This window comes from Caloenas nicobarica, chromosome 2 (genome assembly GCF_036013445.1).
Source record: "Caloenas nicobarica isolate bCalNic1 chromosome 2, bCalNic1.hap1, whole genome shotgun sequence".
Classification (NCBI taxonomy): Eukaryota; Metazoa; Chordata; class Aves; order Columbiformes; family Columbidae; genus Caloenas; species Caloenas nicobarica.
In genome coordinates, this window is record NC_088246.1 from 63243304 (window position 1) to 63264048 (window position 20745).

Sequence of the window (20745 nt, forward strand, 5' to 3'; positions counted from 1 at the left end):
GTTCAAACCTAATTCAGAAAGTACAGACTTTTCTGTTCTGGTGTTGCTGTACTTGAAAATCAGTAAATGGCTGCACATGAAACCAGTCAGGACTCTGATAAGATATAGGTCACACAGGACAAGCTATGTCAGCAGTACTTTCCCAGAACCAGAGAACTGTCTCTCTCCTCTGGGATGATGCAGAATTACTTGTAAGCTGGAAAATTCCAGCATCTGCCTCAAAGATATGAAAAGAAAAAAAAAGGTATGTTCAAAACTCTCAGTGTAAAGTGATGAGTCTCACTTAAGGTTCAAATTTAGTTTTGGTCTCATTGCATTTTGGTTCTGTATGGAAAAAAACCCCAACTGTATTCCTTGCTTCAACTGCAGGCCTCTTTCACTCCCTTATAAACCCGCAGTGCACGTGCACGCTGGTGATCTTGGACCATTACATTAGCACTCAGCATGCTTCAGTGTAGGCTGAGGCTCAACGTCAACACCTGCACTACCTAGATAGCCAGAAGAAACCTGGACAAGGTTAGTAACAGCTCTGCATGAATTAACTTATCCTGTGGATAGTTTACGTTCAACAGATTCATTCAGACAGATCACCATGCTGCTGAAATTTTATTGTTCTACATAGCCTTAGTGGTGCTCCACACAATCACTGCAGTAATGCTTTGGGAACTCAAACAAACCCTGTGTAACTACAAGTAAAAACTACCCATGGATGTGTTTAGAAATGTGTTCTCAAACTATTATCACTCAACCGGTTTTGCTGATGCTTCCTCTGTGATCAGTTCCAGGCTTTCTGGGACACACCACCCTTTGCAGTACTGGGTACCTCTGGCTGTGTGCACGTACTCACATCTGAGGACTATCAGATTACTGAGTGTGCTAGTCTGGTCCAATTCAGGTATTTATTTAAATTAACATTTAAATTCTATAACCCAGGCTACAATATATATCTTCAAAACTTCTATGTTGACTGTTGTGAGTGCAGATGACACCAGGTCTGAACACAATGGCAAAGAAGGGTCATTCAAATGAACTGATCACAAGTTTTGGGAAAAAGATATGGATCAGCATTGTGAATCCATATCATCTTAGACCTTTGCATTGTCCAATCATGGTGCCTTCTACAATATGGAGACCTAAAACTGCATTTAGTGCAACTGTCAAACTGTGTTATAAAAAGTAGGTCCTGATTTGGTAAATTCATCCAAATCTGTGAGATCAACTCCTAATTCATAAACGTTCATCTGGCAGTCCATGAATACATTTTAGAGAGAGTTTTTAGAAAATTATAATTTGATGATAACAGAATGGGCTGGAAAGAAAGCAAAAAGATACTGAGTAATCTTCTACCACTGTTTTTCCTTCCCCTGACTAACAAAGAGATTCAAGCAAATGCTGATGTTCAGATATGCATTCCATTTTAAATAACTACTATTTCATGTTAGAAAACTAGTTAAGTCATCAGGAAGTTGTTTCTTTTGCTAAGCTGCTCAAGTTCTTGACTCTAACAGAAAAATAAAGGAGGCTGAAAAAAGCGAGGCATGTATCAGAAAACCAAGAAGTGAACAAACACTCTGAAAGGAAATCAACCAAGAAGGTTGCTGTTAGCAAAATGCTAACAAGCAGGACTATCAGGCTCACATGAGGTCATTAAGCCCTGAATCTTTTGAGAAGCAAAGGAGAGGGCATCCGAGACCCTACAGAATCTTTATGCTGTGCAAATGCTAACGTATATTTCCCAGACATTCAAAAGGATCACATTTCTACTTTAATGATTTTACAAGTACTCTGGCATAAGATAAAACCGCTCCACAAAGCACAGCTTCTAGACCAGCAGCTGGCTGCTATCCAGCCAGCCTGGAAGACAGGCAGAGCCAGCCAGCACAGATTCACCCTTAGAATACTGCCGTAATACGTAGTCACACTTTTGCCCACCTGGGAACAACATAAAATAATACCTGTGCCATGATCCAAAGTACAAAGAGTAGACTGATACATTTATTACTGCAACCAAATATACAGGAGCTAGTATCTGTTGTGTCATTTTGATTCTAGTTCTGCAAACTTTTCTCAGTCATTTAACCATAGACTTAGCTTGAAGTAGCTTGTGCTTGGATAACCAGGAAAAGAATAACAAAACATCATGGTAGAGAAAACACCACCACAGGTACAAAATACTAAGCAAAGTTTAAGGGCATTACAAAGTCACTGAACAATGTGAAACTATTTCCTTTCATTCATTCCAAAAACAAAGCCCATCTTCAGGAACATGCCATTAGTTTGCACATGTATAATCCAAATGTTGAGGTTCAGAATTTAAGATTATTCTTCCTTACAGCTGGAGCACACTCACCTTGAGTCATTGCTTTTCTCCTACTATACTGTTACGCTTCTAGTAATAATTAGTTATGGTTATTAAATGTGAAGCAACAGAAAAACACTGATGACTCTATACGGTTGCTGAAAACTATACAGGAGCACAGTAACATAAATTTATTCTTTCTGTTGAGTACGGAATGTGTAATTTAATAGTATTACCATTATTAATAAAATTGCTCCACCTCTCTATGGTGCTTTCAATAAACTGATCTGCAGGTGTTTCTAAACAAGTCCACATATTGGAACGGGAAGCTAAGGCTCATATACGTTTAGCAGATGTCTTTGATTTCCTAACTTACTAATTAAACTTAAAGGGTTTTGCTCTGGGACTCAAGAGAATTCCTACAAAGAATATTTTACGTGTATTCACTAAAAGGAACACAAGGAATAGCTTGATTCCAGAAACATAAGATGAGCTTCAGAAGTTTAGCAAGTCTCTGAAACGGGTAACAGACTAGGAAACATTCTTCAAGATCAAGAGTAAGAGAGAGAAACAATATAGAACATGAAGAAATAGAGATATAGTCTAGCCTGTAGTACTTGAGAGACAGCTCAGTGCCCAAGGCCATCTCAGAAAATGCACAGATGAAGGCATACCACAGTGCTTCCACCTGTGTCTAGTAAGAAAAAAACTCTTGCCCTTTCAGCAGGCAACATGTTTATATATTGATGGACTCCAGGAACAGCTCTAGTAAGGCAACTTTTTCTTTCACAGTTGGACAGAAGATGTCCACAATAAGAAGTAGGCCTGAGTTAAGACAAAAACACCTTCCCTCTGCTTACTAGAAGTTGCCTCCTTCTGTTCAGTCCGGAAGGAGTTCGAATGAGCTGCTTTTCCTCAGCATTCAGATACTGTCCATGTTTGAAAGCAGAACCAAGAGGAGGCATCATCAATATACAGGCAGACCTGAAGTCTGCCCTATCTCTCAATTTCCCCTTACTGCTTAGCAGTCTGACCCAAAGCTCTCTGATGTTCATGGAAATCTTTGCAAAGAACTCAAGCCTTAAATAGAAGGGATTACAGATGAACATTGAACACTCAACAAGTGACGCTTCTGGAGCAGGGGTAGAGGTTCCTAGAACATCTTTCTGGGATTGATCCACGAATAAGAAGTGTACTATCTTTAGCAAAGCTTCACTTGCAACTACCAGGTACCGCTGAAAAACTAGTAGAACAGGACAGCTGACTACACTAAAGGCTGCTACGGTTACTGGTACAGCTAAAATTCTGCTGTTGGTCACTTAAAAAAATTATTCTCTCACAGTTTTACTATCTATATTCTCTCACATTTTACTATCAGAAGTGCCTGCAGTTTATAGTGCTAAAAGGACACTTAGAGTGGTATGCTTCATTTTGTACAGACTACTGAATATAATAGGTAGCATGTAAAAACGAGACATTGAAATCAAAAGTTGTGAGACTCAGGAGGGTTAGTCTTTCATTCTGTTCTTTTCCCAAGTCAAGAAAAAAAACCAGCAGCACATATATGAAGTGGTTGTGCCAGTATTAACACCACTTTGGAAACACATGCAACGGGAGAAAAAACCTCTCTATATATGGTTCACTAAAGATAACCACTATTTGCAGAAGATGCTTGTTGCAGAAACCTCTCCAGTAAGAGTCCTCATTTCTTCAGTACCTGCTATATGTATTCAATGGCAGAAACTAACGCATATGTTACATTAACTCGCATGCCAGACTCTCAACAAAAGGGACAGTTCCAGGATAATCCCAACAGTAACACATGCCCAATTTGCTGGTAAAAGCCTCCTTCAGAAACCAGCACTCATTATAGAACCAAGCCTTCCTGACCAAAGCATCTCCGTAACAAAACAAAACACTTTGCACAAGCTGTAAGCAGAAACTCATCAAGGCCTTTCCAATCAACAGAGCATGCTTGCCAATGGAGAAAGGTGCACCAAAAAATGCACATTGCACCAAAAAATCATCAATCTTCTTATGAAGAGAAGTCATGTAGTGGCCAGCTGAAACTCTGAAGCAGGACCACAAAGAGAGAGTCATTGAAAAGGAATCTAGCCAAAAAAGGCAAGGTGCATGATCTTAAAGGACGGGCAAAATGGGCAGTAACTACACTCAAATCCAGGAACGGTCACTCAGAACAATCTGATTACGTGAGGGATTTACCAGATGAAGAACTGCTATTGCTTCATGGTGGCCTAAAACACCCAAGAAAATCCATCCTCTTTCATGCCAACATCTGTCTTTTGTTTTGTAAGTCTTCTCAGAGATTTGCCATTTGGGGATTATCATCAATTCAGTATCATGAATCAGGAGTGCATTCATGAACATCTATTCATTTAAGAGACAGTACGATCTCTTACTTTGTGTGCAAATAGCACTATGACTGATGATGCCCTCTATTCACGGTTTCATTGGTTACTGGACTGAACACTCACATAGAAAGCATGATGCACAAGGTAGTTCAGTGTGCTGGGATATAGGCACAGAGAGGGGACTTAATCGTTTCTCTTGTAGGTCTTAGGAAAGTCACAGAACAAACAAGCACCAAATCCTAATTTGTACTAAGGCATTTTGGTTTGTTTCTTCCAGTTACACTTCCAATCTCTGATGCTGCCATGCTAATTTTACTCCCAAGTGAGTAAGGTGTTACAGGAAAAAAAGATACCAATACCTACACCATCGAGAAGATAATTTTTCCCTGTCTCATGAAGCTAAACAGGTCGGATGCCATATCGCCTTCACAAGAGAGAAGAGTTGTTCAGGAAGCAGGTACAGGGAAGGAACACACACCTGTGGCAGAGGTTTGCCTTTCTGGACTCTTTGTTCAACCCGGGCCACTAAGCCTATTGTAATATTGGGTGAAGAGGATTCTCCTGTAGCATCTGTACGTGGAAGGAGATACTGATTTGGACATTAGTGTTTAAATTAACAATAGTAACAACCATAGACTGTAGTTGACATGACTAAGAAACAGGCACATGCTAAAAGGTAAATGCAAGCCTGCTTAGGAACCCAAATAAGCTGAGTGAAGAAAGACTCGCTCGAAAATGAAGCGTTGCATGGCCCTGAGATAATGGCCTTTGGGCGATATGTAGAGAAAATGGTAAGGAGAAGGGAGAACACTAGCCACAATCATATCTGTTACTTTCCTTGGAGTTTCTACTGTCTGAATCCTCCTGTGCTGAGAAGAGAGGGCTTTTGCACTCTTATAAAAATAGAACGCAAAATACATCTGAATGTACCATAACCATTTATTAAACCACTCAAATTTTGCCCTATGGTCTTTGGGTCTGAAAGCGTAATGAAAGCCTTTGACAAAGGGCTAGTGAACATCCTTAAGATAATAACATTGCCTATTACTGAGACAGGACAGAAATCGACTGGAGGACATCAAAAATGTATTTTTTTGAAAGCAAATAATTGGCTCTGCAGTAGCTTTGAAAGTATTTGACATATGCGACCTGTGCTTCAAAGAAACCTGTGCACTGTTAAAGACATTGATAGTAGGGGGTGTGGAGGCAAGTGTGCCCAAACAACCTTCACAGAATGAAAGGCAGAGAAACTAGGGGAAAATACATAAATAGGAGGTGACAAAGAATTAAGGGCAAAGGAACTCATAGGAAAGAGAAAGGTAAGCACAGGCAGTCAGAGGCAGGAGACTAATGGGAAGACACGGTGGCCTAGACTAAATGTCCAGGGAACCCTGCTTCGCATCTGTTCTTGTTTTCAGACATAAGACTTCCAAAACACTTCTTCGGTGTAAATGTCCCTCTCTGGCACTTAGCTTACAAATGGTATCTACCAGAATCAATGCCCCAGTGCACCAAGTACAATGCATATAATTCCTAAGAATTTCAAAAAGATGTTCAGTATGTCTTAAGAGATAGTCTTTAAAAATGAGCCCCCAAAAGTCACTTTGAATCAGTAAATTCTCTGAAAGTCTGGCCCCTGACTGTACTTAACTATCAGCTCCTAACTAACCTAAAATACTCTAACACTTTTTTTTTTCTTAACAAGAACAAACCACCTCCCCCCCACAAACCAACCACAAGAAACCAAACCCCCAAAACATTAACTTAAGATATCACGGTCCAGAGCAATCTTATCTAATCAACCACAATCTTGAAAACACCTGCAAGAACTTATATTTAGTCCTTAACATATTGAGCTAAAAAGGTATTTAATCCACAATATTATTACAACTAATGCTGTATTAGAGGAGGAGGAGGAGAGAGAATTACCCATTGCTGCACAAGTAGAAATGAAACCTTGTAATCCTATGTTTGCATTCAATATTACTGATATACAAAAGAAAATGTTTTATATTAATTTCTCTCCAACTTGTCAGCCTCATGAGTAAGAAGACTAACTATATATATATTAAAAGAACATACAAAACTTCAAGAAATAGAAGACAAAAGTTTCTTCAGAGAAAAACAATGAAAGGCAGACACTCCAAGGCGCTGCAGATCCTGTTTCAAGCTGGCAGCATTTTATAGTGTAAATTTTTCTGTTTTCTACAGATGCTTCGATTTTCACTGTCAAATAGAGAGGAAATTGTTGCAGCACACCTTTTCATGCCTACCTTCTAACAAATCACTCTTTGTCTCAAAGAAGAGGGCATCCAGCTGGTGACTAAAAGATGGAATTACCATTTATTCGCTACCAATTTATCCTTCAGCATCTCTCACTAGAAATGGCATCAAACCTACTGTTTTCTTTGGTAGGCATCTGCATTCCTGTTAAGGTACCAAAGCCAAGCAGTTTTGCCTCAGCCCTTGAGTTTTGCAACACTGAAGGGGCCCTCTGCAAAAACGAGTGTTTAACTACATGAGAGGGCACCTCCCTATTGAACAGCTATTTACTTTGGGTTGAAGAGGAGAAAAAATTTCAATAAAAGTCAAACATCCCATCTAATCACATGCATACCAGAATGTTGGTTATTGCCTACCTGGAAACACTTCTCAGATACTTCCCTTTATGAAAACAAAAAGAGCAGGAGCAAATCAATTTATAAAAATTTGGCAATTTTTGACTAATTGGTGTGGTTACAAAAGGCTAGAAAATTTGTAAAGCGACACACTTCAGATACAGGAATTTGGATTCACTCAGCCCTACCCTATTTGGCTTGAATTAAAAACATCCTTTTGTTTCCAAAGTTGTTTCTTTTCTAATTATCAAACAGTGTTAAGCACTTTGCCAGGAAACAGTGAGGTTCTGCGGAGAAAGATATTTATTTTCCTGCCTTGTAAAGACTTGCTGAAAGTCCTTCTCTTGTCATTTTAAGCAATTTCTAACATGCACACGTTTTTTTCTTTCCACAGATTGTAGAGCTGGCAGACAAAATAGTGCAGAGGGATTTAGTGGTTGTTAAAATAAGTTAAATGCCTTAAAATGGAACACTGAACAAGAACCAGGTGCATTTCTGTTGCCAATCTACTGAATTCAGTCAAACTAAAACAAATACTGTTTTGGCTAACTATAACCTTTATGCTTACCAGTTTATTTTAAAAAAAGGTAAAACAAAACATCTTGTATTCTCAAACAACTGAATGCTGCACACACAAATGGCAGTACAACATCACAGTCACATATATCCTGCAGTCATTGTCTAAAGGCAGAGTTGTTCCTTAAAGGTAGATTCATCCTCTAACTAGAATAATCCTGAAAATTACCATTGAGAACTAAAAAAACAAAAGACAAGTCAAACTTTTTCCATTTACTTCTTCCCTCTGGTTGAGGTCAGAGGAGCTTTTTTCCAAACTAGTTGTCATTTGGTATTAGAAAGAGACAGAGAACAGTAAGTGTAAAGCACGTGAACAGTTTATCAGAGAGTAGGAAGGGATCATTTGTTTCTTTCAACTTTCTGTTCCCATAAAGAATACTTCATCCTCATTTATCACTACTACTCCTCCTCTCCCTGACCCAAATGCCATAATTACAAGCAATAATTGCTTTTACTAGTTTTTAATAATAGCAATAGTTACTAAGCCCACATTAGTTCAGTCCATCACTTCACTTCAAACTACTCCCAAAATACTGTCACGAACAATCCCACTCCCAAAATCAGTCTAAATATAAAGGAGACACATATGACCTTAGCGATCTAAAGTAAGACAGACAGTGAACTACAGCTGAAAAGTATGTGAACTACAATACCCAAATTATAAAGTGAAAAACATTATTATCAAGAGGAACTGGGACACATTTGAATCTCTTGACATAACAGACGATACTATTCATTTGTGGCCACAGGTGGGATATCTTTGTTGTCAACTTGCTATTTTGCAGCCAATGAGCAACCTTTGTAAATCCATACACATCTATTGTATGGTAAGTGATGCCTTAAGGTAAGAAAAAAAAAAAAAGAGTACTCAGCAAGATCAAAAGTCATTTCTGTTCTTTCTGGCCCACAAAACACACACGAGACTTGATGAGTACCACGACTCTAAAACCACAAGAAAACCAATGGCAACTATCTCAGACTTGTACGTAGCAGGAGGAAGACCCTCTGATTCTTGTGGTTCCAAATCCTACATTTGACAGCATACTTCTACATCCGTGTAACAGTCTCTGTGCTAATGTACTGCTCAGGAAGGAGTAAATCTGATACAAACTTAGAATTAGAAACTTAATAAAAGTCTTCAGTCTATTACAGAGGACCATAAGCACAATATATGGAGAGACACTTCCCAAGTCATCTGAAGAGAAATAGTGTGTACGACAAGAAATTAAAATCATTTATTGCTTTCCAAGTGTCAAAATACCTATACTGTTACGAATGAGGGATAAGGAACGGTATCAAGAGAGCAAACTGTCTAAAGCCTGGCCTATATTCAACACAAATGTACACAACCTTATTACCATCAAAGGGTTCAAGATGCTTTAAAAGGCAATTGCTTTTGTCTGCAATATTGTACCATGCCAACAAGCCAAGATACTTTGGGTACATTTTTCTTTTATCGTGTCCTTTCATCTTTTGTTCTTTTGGTAACAAGGCCAAATAGGTGTAGGATTTCAAAAGAAACATACTGCTTTCTTGTTCACTTCTAATGTTCCATTTTAACACATCAGCTTGGAAATAGCCATTCCACACATGTATACCTACAAAGCAAATCCTGTTCATTTCACAAAGCTCTGCTGTAGCCTTCCTGGCCACCTTGATCTGGAATTTCATAGGCACACACATTTGAAATGAACAAAGAGGCATGTAACACAGGAATCATCTGTCACATTCACATCTCATATTATTCCTATTAAAATAACTGTGGGAAAGCAGGTAAAACTGTGAAGACCAGTTCCTACATAAGGCTAGGAGTTTAACTTAACACAGAACAGATCTGAAACAGACACTGTATATGAGACTTCCCTGAATCTTAAACATACCACTGTTACACAGACTTTCAAATGCACCGTATCTTGTACCTTAATTTTTTCTAAGGTACAGAAAAGATTCTCCCTCTGCCTTCAGGATTGTAGCTACAGACTTCAGAATCTGAAGTTTTTCACTTTGCCCGCTTTCTGGAGGTGAAATCAGCATCTTCTCTTAGTGGTCTCTCACCTGTAGTGAAAACTAGGACTCAATACATCTTTTTAACGCAAAAGCACGTCATTTAATCACTGTAACAAATCATTAAGAGAAGTCTGTCCTGGTCTTTACAAACCCTATGTAAAAAAAGACCTAGAGCAAATGCATGAGGATGGGAATGTCAAATCCATCTATCCACTCTATCTTGGCAATTAAAAAATACTTGATAACAATGCTTGCTTGCTGAGGGATATGTATACACAAAGGAGCAGGAAAAGGATGGAGAGAAAAAGGGGAAGCAAATGATATGGAAACATCCTGGATAGAAACTGAGATATCTTCCTCAGCCAAGATACAGTCTCTTCAATGCTACTCCCTCTAAAAAGACACTGCACAGTCTTATCCAACTATAAAACCTCTGATGACTCCCTAAAGAATGCCCTACCTGCCCCATGTAATGATGCCATATGACTGCTCTCTTCTTATCCTCTATTTTCCCTTAGTTTTCTGGAGATTGGAATCTGCTGTGGATTAGGGGAAATACTCCTGTACAAGAGTTGTGTAGTGGAAAAAAGTCAAGCTCCCAGCATGCCTCTGCCCCTAAACCACTCAGCAATGTAGCTACTAGATGGTCAATGCTGAATCCAGATTACAAAAATCAATGGAAACTGAGCCTAGAGAGCAGCTAATTAAGTATCCCAGCCCTACCTCCCGTTTCATAACAGGAGAGTTATAAAAACAAGAACTTGGCATCCATTCAATACCTTCTCTCATGTTTTTGCTTGCAATAATGTCAGGCTTGCAAGTGCACTGAGGTGTGCAGACGCAGGTGTGACATTCTGAGTCCTTACAGGAAAACTAATATATCCATTAAAAGTACAACATTCACTCATCCAAAGCAGCAGGTAAACATCCACATGGGAGTCAGAATCTGAAGGCAGATACTGGAAGCTTTCATCTTCTGCATGTATCAGCAGATTACAGAAGAAAAATCTAAGAATTAAAAGGGCATTTCGGTAACAGGTACATTTATGAGGGGAAGTATGCAAATATGCACATCCTTTGCTGTTTGTTTATCCATAACTTTACAGTCTAGCACATCTCCTCCAACACTCTGGGTAAGATAGTAAGTATCAAAGGCTACAAACTCACCACATCATTTAGTTGTTCATAACATTCTATGTTAGTATTCTAACTAGAAGCTTTAAAACAAAACAAAAGGACAAATTTACAAATAATGAAATAACTCTTACCAACCAGTTGTGTCTCAGTGCAACTCAGTGCGTTTACAAGAATCTTCAATAACTACTACAGCTTGCTTCCCATTTAGAGCCACTAAAGCTAAATAGGGAATGGTAGACAGCTACTTAACACATCAGTAAAGCAGCATTAGGTTCAAGGCAATGAGCTCTCCTTCCTCCATTTCGAATGCTCTGTCTGCAACAGTTGTGAAAGGTTTTGCCTTTGTCTCATGCAACCAAATTACTCACCTTCCCCATCAGGGCTCATATTTTCATAGGAATCCCAGCGTATTAGTGGGTCTGAGGTATTATAATCAACCATCACTCCATGGTCATTCTGCAAGTATTCACATCCTAAAAAATAAACATCTGTTTGAGACCAAAATTTATCATAGCCACATTTGTAATGATATAGACGCCACATATGTATGCTGGCTTCTGACAGAATTTTGCTCTGCAAACTGCAGTACCATATTCTGAAATATAAGCAGCAGCAGTAGGGGAAAAAAGGTTATATAAACCAGCTTAAAAAAAAAAAAAGCAAGTTAATTTATGTTTCATTACAGAAGGTGCAAGCAGAGAATTTTATCTTGAGCTTCTTGATTATGATGTAGCTCTGATAACTTGGATCAACCCTAAATACAGCTAATACAGATGATCCACCTGGCCCCATAGGCAGATGTGATAAAACAAATGGCTTTCCAGAATGAAAACACAAGTATCTATGAAGAGATGGTACTAAGAGAATGATAAAATAAGACTTTGTTACAGATTATCATTCTGATGCCAGAGCAAATTATCACTAAAGATGAATAGGGAGAGCTGAAAATTGCGACTCCATGTCTCTCCCAGTTCCCCCAAGGAGCCAACCATGCTGTTTCATCCATTCTCCAGCCTCCTGGCAGAACCTGAGATTGGGTGCATTGTCATTAATGTGTTTGGCTGCGCTTAAGTAGGCTCTGCTAAACACACCTGGAATTTTCAGCAGTAACCCATGTTTTTGTGCCCTTAACGAGGCACAAGATAATACTCTGCTTCTAAATGTATACCATGAGGAATTTAGGTGTGGTCCAGCGATTCAAAAGCAAAGCACAGGCATCAAGAACTCATGACCTTGGACTTGGCTTGGACACTGATACAAATGAAATCGGCTCTCTGCCTTTGCTCCTCTATCTAGATTAGGGAACAAAAAAACCTTTGTTTATCAACTATTTGGCTGTGTAGAGAAGCAAGGCCTTTTTTAAATTGTTCTAAAGCAGTAGAGTGTTATGCACATGCTGTGACTCTCAAAACAAAGAAAGCTGAAATTAAAAGAATGGTATGGTCCTGTACCTTTATATGCAGGCATAAAAAAGCCACCTGTAAAGAGTTTCTGTGATGGTGTTCGTCACAAAGCAGATTTAACAAGTTTGTTACCTAAATATTTAGGTGTCTCACCTCCTACAAGCTTGAGAAGTGGGCCCATGCAAACTTCATGAGGTTCAACAAGGCCAAGTGCAAGGTCCTGCACCTGGGCTGGGGCAATCCCCGGTATCAATACAGGCTGGGGGATGAAGGGATTGAGAGCAACCCTGTGGAGAAGGACTTGGGGGTACTGGTGGATGAAAAATTTGACATGAGCTGGCAACGTGCGCTTGGAGCCCAGAAGGCCAATTGTATATTGGGCGGCATCAAAAGGAGCGTGGCCAGCAGGTCAAGGGAGGTGATTCTGCCCCCCTGCTCTGGTGAGACTCCACCTAGTGTATTGCATCCAGCTCTGGAGCCCTCAGCACAGGAAAAACATGGACCTGTTGGAGAGGGTCCAGAGGAGGCCACCAAGATGATCAGAGGGCTGGAACACTTCTCCTATGAGGGCAGGCTGAGAGAGTTGGGGTTTTTTGGCCTGGAGAAGAGAAGGCTCCAGGAAGACTTTATTGCAGCCTTTCAGTACTTAAAAAAGGAACCTATAAGAGGAATTGGGACAGACTTTTTAACAGGGCCTGTTACAACAGGACAAGGGGCAATTGTTTTAAACTAGAAGAGGGGAGATTCAGGTTAGACACAAGGAATAATTTTTTTACAGTGAGTGTGGCAAAATACTAGCAGAGGTTGCCCAGAAAGGTGGTAGATGCCCCATCCCTGAAGACATTCAAGGCCAGGCTGGATGGGGCTCCGAGTGACCTGATCTAGTTGAAGATGTCCCTGCTCATTGCAGGGGGGTTGGACTAGATGAGCTTTGAAGGTCCCTTCCAACCAAAACTATTCTATGATTCTATCATTCTTGGCAAGTGCATTCTTTCTTAAAAATTGTATCACAGTCTGTTATTTTCTAGAATATTGTGTCCAGTTTCAAGCTACACAATACAAGAAAGATATGAGTAAAATGAAACAAGTTCAAGGGAGGGTGACTAGGGTGGCCAGGACTGAAGGACTTGCCCTGTGAGGAACAGCTGAGGGACCAGCTTCTTCAGTCTGGAGATGAGATGGTCTTGGCAGGGATCTGAAAGCAGCTCCCCAAAGGCCATGGAAGAGACAGAGCCAGGCGGGAGCAAGGCAGAAGGACAAGGAACAGGCATAAATTTAATCTAGGTAGGTTTAGAGTCAATATAAGGAAAAAATAAATCCACGCTCAGGACATTCGGACATTGAAATAGTCTACCCATTGAGGCTGTGAAGTCTCCATCCTTGGAGGTTTTCAAGATTTGACCGGGCAAAGCTCTGGGCAACCCAGTCTGATCTCACAGATGACCCTGCTTTCAGCAGGAAGATGGACTAGAGATAACCTGAAGTTATTCTATTATTATATAATATTTTCAGATGTGGAATAATTGTAAGTGAATATTTCAAGGTGAACTCTTCTTTCTAGCCAGTTAATCCCTTAGATAGAAATTGAATACAAATTTCCAATTACTTAGAACCTTACTTTTCAACAACTTGGAGCCTGTTAAAACACACCTCTGATTTGCCATCTAAGGAAGGGAGACTTGAAAAATTTGGTCCTCTTTCAGACACATCAGTTGGCCTCTCTTCAAGCATTTACTATCCAGAAATCATTCAAACATGCTGGACAAATTTATTTATAAGACTGTTTTTCTTATATGACTCTACAACAGGCTGGACAGAATCCAACTTCTTACTAGTTGATACTACAAGTTTCCAAGTGATCAAACTGGTGGGGAAAAAAAAAAGGAAAGCAAGGCATGCAATTCACAGGACACTGAATGGGAATATGTATGAGACAGACAGTTATGAATATTTGGTTTACATTCAGTTTCAGGCAGAATCCATACTTTTCAGGACACCATAAAGCGAGTAAGAATGCATCCACTAACAGAATAACTGCAATATAAAGCCTGACATTAAGTTCTTATTGCAGGTCATAATTATCTATGACCTTAGACATATTACAATAGAATTCTGGAGGCATATAGTATATACCCTACAAGCCAACTTTGCAGCAGAAGCACTTCCAGCAAAACTATAGCTGTATCTCTTCATGCTAAACTGAAGACAGTCTAAACTTCACCAAATATAATGAGTCACGACAACATCCAAAAAAGGTTATGGGATACGCCACTGCTGTCACTTATGCTGGCCAAGCTACATATGCTATGCATGTTCTACACAGATATACAAATGCTTTCTACTAGCCATCAGCAACTGTTCTGGTACAGTCTTAAAACAAAATCTGTTCACTCCTATGCTGATATAAATACAAAGTTTTCATTAATTTTTTCAAATTTAAACCAGTAACTATATTGCATATTTTAACAGCAAAGTTGAATTTCAGATCTTCTACAAGAGAAGTGGAATACAAGATTTTTTGGTTTTTTAAATACACATGTCAATTTATTTTCAAACTCAGCGTATTTTTTCTTCTGTATACTCACCTTGAATCTTCTCTGGAGTTCCTGAAAACACTAATTCCACTTTGCCATAATCAGGGAAACGGTCATCTGAAAACAAAGGGCAGTATTTCAGCAAGCTATCTCCCAGGAAAGCAGTTCCAAGGCACTCAGAAATCAGGCTATACATGTACCCTCATTTCTATTCCATTGTCACTTGCAATTTAGCAATTTGCTTCTGAAAGAGCCACATTCTTTGCCCCATACATTCTCCAGAAAAGGCCACAGAAGTGCCAGCGGGAGCTTTGTTTACTTCCAAGAACAGTCAAAAGCAGAAGAGATGTACAGTTCCCAAACTCCTCTCTAGACAGACACGGCTGGCTTTGGCTTTTCAATGAAAACACACTCAGAAGCAAACCAAAATTGTTCTCTATATTGGCTATACTGCAATACTTGACCACAAAACTTTTGTGCAGCCATATGTTGCAGGAAAACATGTTTGATTTTAGTTTGCTAGTAATGTAGGGTGAGGGAGTTACAATCCTGCACATAAATATAAAAATAAAACCGAAGTAATAATTTGGAAAATACAAAGATTAGCACAACACATTTTCAAATGTGTCTGAAAACTCTGCCTCCATTTTTGGATATACTGAAGCATATTAAAAGATCTCCATACTCAAGCAGACTAGGTCACAAACACAGTATCAGACCTAGTGATGGTTTTCATCAGCCAGAAAAGGGATTGGCTTAGCTCATCTTATTTCCTGTAATAGTGACTAGCAGAGTTACCATTTTAAACAAAAGTTGGTTATTTTTACAAATGTGAGAGGAAACGATAAGGAATTATTTTGACAAGTTTACTCACTTGTAGAGCTTTTCTTCTCATTAGGTGTTTACCTGTGTTAAATGCTATGAGTTAACTAACACAAAGCAGTCCCCTTTTCTGTAAAAGTACAGATGGCAATCATCCAAGAATCCTTTTAAAAATAGGTCCTGAAGATGATCACCACGTGCACAGGCACACGTGTGCACCCCCACACATATACGCATCCAACCAACCACAGAGGGCAAGTACCTTTGTTGGCATTGTCCAAATCCTCTTTGCCAAACACCAGGCCATGTCCTTGAATAGCTCCAGTGTGAAACTGAAGGCGAAAAACCACATCACGAGTAGCTGACCGGTATTTTTTGTGATAACACTTCAGCTAGAAAGAGACAGAAAAACATGTTGGGAAGTAATTTCTTACAAACCTGAACAAACGTGTGTGTATGCATTAGTTGCTAAGTAAAGCAGCCACAGCACAATTTACTGCAGACATCTCTGATATTGTGACAAGCAGGGTATGTGTTATTAGATCCTTTAAAATTATAAAGGCCCAAGGCAAGATCGTTCTAGATGTGTAAAAATAATAATTGCTATTTTCATCACTATCAGTCAGCAATCAGTAGATTATGATTCAAAATCACAACATTTGTCAGTACAATGTTGGAATGCTGACTTGTATCCATACTTCTTCACAGTACCAAATTAATGTAAAACTGAATTATAGCACACTCATTTCAAAATAACTGAAGAATATGCAGAGTTCTTAGAAGCAAGCCTGCAAGCTGATTACATCTATTTGAGGGCTTTTAAAAAAACCTACTCTAGTGATGACAGGATCTTGTTTTATATTAGTGTGGGAAGTTGGTAGCAGTTTTGACACCTTCGTTAGAACAACATAGAACTCTGTAAAAATAAGATCTAGTATGAATTTCAGCATCTAAAAGTGAACACAATACAGCTACTCTCTAACATCACATTCCCTTGGACTAGACCTATGGATATTTTAGCTACTAATTCTGTTGAGTCAACTGTAATACAAAGCCACTCAGCATTCTTACAGGAATACATACACATTTTGGTAATCTTAGTCCCAGGACTAAAAATGTTACTATAGTATCCTGATGATGTCAGGATTTTATGATAAAGCAGGTATTACTGAAATGCATTAAAAAGACAACAAAAATGACTTTTTCTTAAGGCAGACTGAGAAAAGTGTTCTAGGCAGAAGATAATGAATTACTGAAGAGAAAAAAGTTATTCAAACTGAAGTAATACAAGAAAAATGTATGGGTTTAAGAGAGATGCTTCTGAAAGCTTGGATTAAAACATAGTTATGAAATTCTTCTCACTAGAGGATCTGAAAAATCTAACATAAACTGTTCCTCCCTACCCTTCATTATAGTAACTCCATGATGTCTTAAATTCCATAAGCTAATCAGCACTGACCATATACCTGGCACACAGGACAACTGAAATACTTCAGCCCATATATCAGAGATGTTTTCTTTTCAGGCATTCTCTACACAAACCACATATTCCTAACCCTTTACAAAGGCTGGGAGATTCTCTATGCAAGTAAGCATCATTTCATCTGAAAGTGAGGATTTGGGGTTAGTTGGTTGGTTGTTTTTTAAAATACATACACTACAGCATAGTGGTAATAACAGGTAAAATAGTATTTGCTTCTTACTTCAAACAGTGCTGCACATCCACTGAAATTAACAGTTTACTAACCCCTACCGATTGAAGGGATTTACTTCCTTTTAGTACAACTACCAGCAGCTTTTCGCTAGAACCATGGCCATAAGTCAGTCCCTTCAATTACCAAAATATAAGGTAGGAAAAACAGTTAAGACACTGCTTGATTAAAAAATAATGCCCAGTAACTCTATGTAAAGGCAAAACACCATTATAAGGGATGAAAACTGCAAGTTTGTCCAGAAGTGAAAAATGGACAGAAGGGGATTAAGAGAGCCCCAGATGAAAGATATCAGAACTAACCTGTGTCAAAATATATAATCAGCCTGAAAGTAACTGTGGTAATTCTATTTAATTACATTATGTAAGCAAAAAGAAGCTTGAAAGACTGAAGAGCTTTTTTAAGGTTATATACATCCCTCCACAATTTTGTGTTAAAATATTAACTTCTTTAGCTTTTTCAACAATCACATTATTTTTATATATGGATTATACATGAGAGTTTCTGAAGACACAGAAGACTAAATACCTGAACAATACATTTTATCCTCCAACTTGTCAGGAGTTTTGGCTTTGCACAGTTGCTGCTGCTACCTTTTGCATAATTGTGTTTATAACAACACTGAATCTGGGCCAGTTCAGAGAACTACATAGTTCCTGCTTCCTTCTACCTTCTAATTCAAAATAACAGCCCTGAATAATTTTAACTTAGCATATGCTAAACAACTTACTTAGGTAGAATTGTAATTGTTTATGAAAATCTGGCCTCTCTACAATCAGTAACAGTGTACATCTATATTTCAATGAGCTCTAAGCTTAACTTTGAATTCTGACTCCTCTACTTTCTGATGCCATATCCAAGAATTAATGCAAGCCACTGTAATATGTAGGGAAATACCTGTATGCATTTACAGATATCAGTGCATCTAAACCTAAGACAAGAAAGACTTCTTCCCCACCCCTTTAAAGCCATGCACTTCAAGTAGTTAAACCTTTTGGAGTCAGAGGCAGAACATTCTACAGATTTTTCTTGAAATCACTGATGGTTTTGCTTAGACATAGTGAAAAAAATATTCAAAACTGAAGCCTTTGTTTACAAAATACTACCATGCTGAATAAGATGCTGGCTTGTTCAAAACAATTATCTCCAATAATAGCATGTAATAAACGACGTTGATCTCTTTTAAAATGATGCAAGCATTACTGAAAAGTTATAGGCTCATCTTTCATTTTAAACACACATTTGAGAGATATTTGTCTCAGACTGATTTCTTGTGTGACCTATTCCATTTCTTTAGGCACCAACAGTCCTCTGATGAGTAACAAGTCTTCCTCAAATTGAAACTGTCCCAAACTTCCAGAGTACATCAATTTATAAATGCATATTTAAAAACCGTTTCTCCATTTTTCAGTGAAAGAAAGAACAATATACTACACTGAATGGGGATGGAAAGTGGGAAAGGGAGAAGGGGAAAGGGAGAAGGGGAAAGGGAGAAGGGGAAAGGGAGAAGGGGAAAGGGAGAAGGGGAAAGGGAGAAGGGGAAAGGGAGAAGGGGAAAGGGAGAAGGGGAAAGGGAGAAGGGGAAAGGGAGAAGGGGAAAGGGAGAAGGGGAAAGGGAGAAGGGGAAAGGGAGAAGGGGAAAGGGAGAAGGGGAAAGGGAGAAGGGGAAAGGGAGAAGGGGAAAGGGAGAAGGGGAAAGGGAGAAGGGGAAAGGGAGAAGGGGAAAGGGAGAAGGGGAAAGGGAGAAGGGGAAAGGGAGAAGGGGAAAGGGAGAAGGGGAAAGGGAGAAGGGGAAAGGGAGAAGGGGAAAGGGAGAAGGGGAAAGGGAGAAGGGGAAAGGGAGAAGGGGAAAGGGAGAAGGGGAAAGGGAGAAGGGGAAAGGGAGAAGGGGAAAGGGAGAAGGGGAAAGGGAGAAGGGGAAAGGGAGAAGGGGAAGGAAAGAATCTCATATCAAGGACTCCTTACATTGAGGTCCAACATTTCTCGAAGTACTACATATAAGACCATTCTGAAACCTACAAGCAACAGGTCAGGAACATTTTCTGAAAATATTTCCCCCCACCATTTATACCACATGTTCTTCTGTCCTCTTAATTTAACAAATTGAAAGGCACAGCAACCATCTTTCCTTACTTTCTCTGTGCATAATGTGTATGACAAGCAAGAGAGAAAGCAGATTTAAAATAATAGTGCTGCAATTCAACCATACTTATGCTTTGCACATAGGGAATTACATGCACTATATTAGTGTGCATAAATTACTTTCTAAATACTGAATTGCGCTTGTAGAATTAGAAAGCTTTTCTTTGGTATCACACCTTTTTGAATCCCAAAACAATTTAGAATTAGTTATGTACTTTTTTTATAGCATACAGTTTTACAACTGTGCATGTTGTCTGCCAAGTTACAGGACAAGGGTATTTTAATGGCAAGTTACAAACACTCCCTGAAGCAATTTTTGTAAAGAAAATAGCGATACTGGCCTTACAGCACTTGGTGGTGCTATGAAATGGGAACGCTGAGAGCAATTGTTTTGACTCTTAAAATATTCTGGTTTGAGTTTTACAGGAATTCTGATTCCTATAAAACTCAAGAATGATGACTAAATTAACTTAATAACCCCTTCTGTAGTATGTCTGCAACCATTTGCTCAATTTAATTTTTTTACAAGAACACAAATCAGGTCTAAATGGCACAGTACTAGATTTTCATTCCATACAATTAACTTACCATAATATCTCCCTTCAAAAGCTGGGCAGGGTCTATAGCAATGCAGATTCGGCTCTGATTTTCTGGTCCTACGCTACTTAACAGGAGAGAAACGAAAAATAAGATTTATGGTTTAAAGAAACAAAAAAAGAAAAAAATACTATGTACTTCTGCAATTATGAGAATTAAACCTGATTTCAAACAAAGCAAAATGCTTATGACTTACTATATTCCAGACGTATAAACTGGTTGCATAGCCTGGTACAACTTCAGAAAAGGCCGGAAAGCTGAAAAGAAGTCAACAGAAAAGACTGTTTTGTAAGTATTTTCCTTTAACTGAATATTACAACTAGGAAGCTTCACGGACATCCAGACTGAGCGAAGTGGCACACAAGCAGCACGTTGACCATCAAAGTATCCTCCAAAGCGAAACTGGCTTTGACAGATTCATTTTCCCTCAAAAGAATATTTGATTGTATTTTATGAAAAAGCCACTTTTTCCACATCTTCAGACTGGTTCTGAATTGGGGAGGAGGGGACTTCAAAGGAATTCAGT

At 38.9% G+C, this 20745-nt stretch overlaps 1 protein-coding gene across 11 annotated transcripts in view; it reads right to left on the reverse strand.

Annotated features, from left to right (window-relative positions):
- TNS3 (tensin 3) overlaps positions 1-20745 on the reverse strand; it is a 232857-nt gene that overhangs the window by 85964 nt on the left and 126148 nt on the right. For 10 of the 11 annotated variants that reach the window (XM_065627357.1, XM_065627355.1, XM_065627363.1 and 7 more), the window contains 5 exons: positions 20416-20476; positions 20211-20286; positions 16031-16160; positions 14998-15063; positions 11378-11482 (listed from right to left, as the gene is read on the reverse strand). In XM_065627357.1, the coding sequence (XP_065483429.1) occupies positions 11378-11482; positions 14998-15063; positions 16031-16160; positions 20211-20286; positions 20416-20476 (438 nt within the window). The remainder of the gene's footprint in view (positions 1-11377; positions 11483-14997; positions 15064-16030; positions 16161-20210; positions 20287-20415; positions 20477-20745) is intronic. The other variant, XM_065627356.1, reaches the window with a different exon arrangement.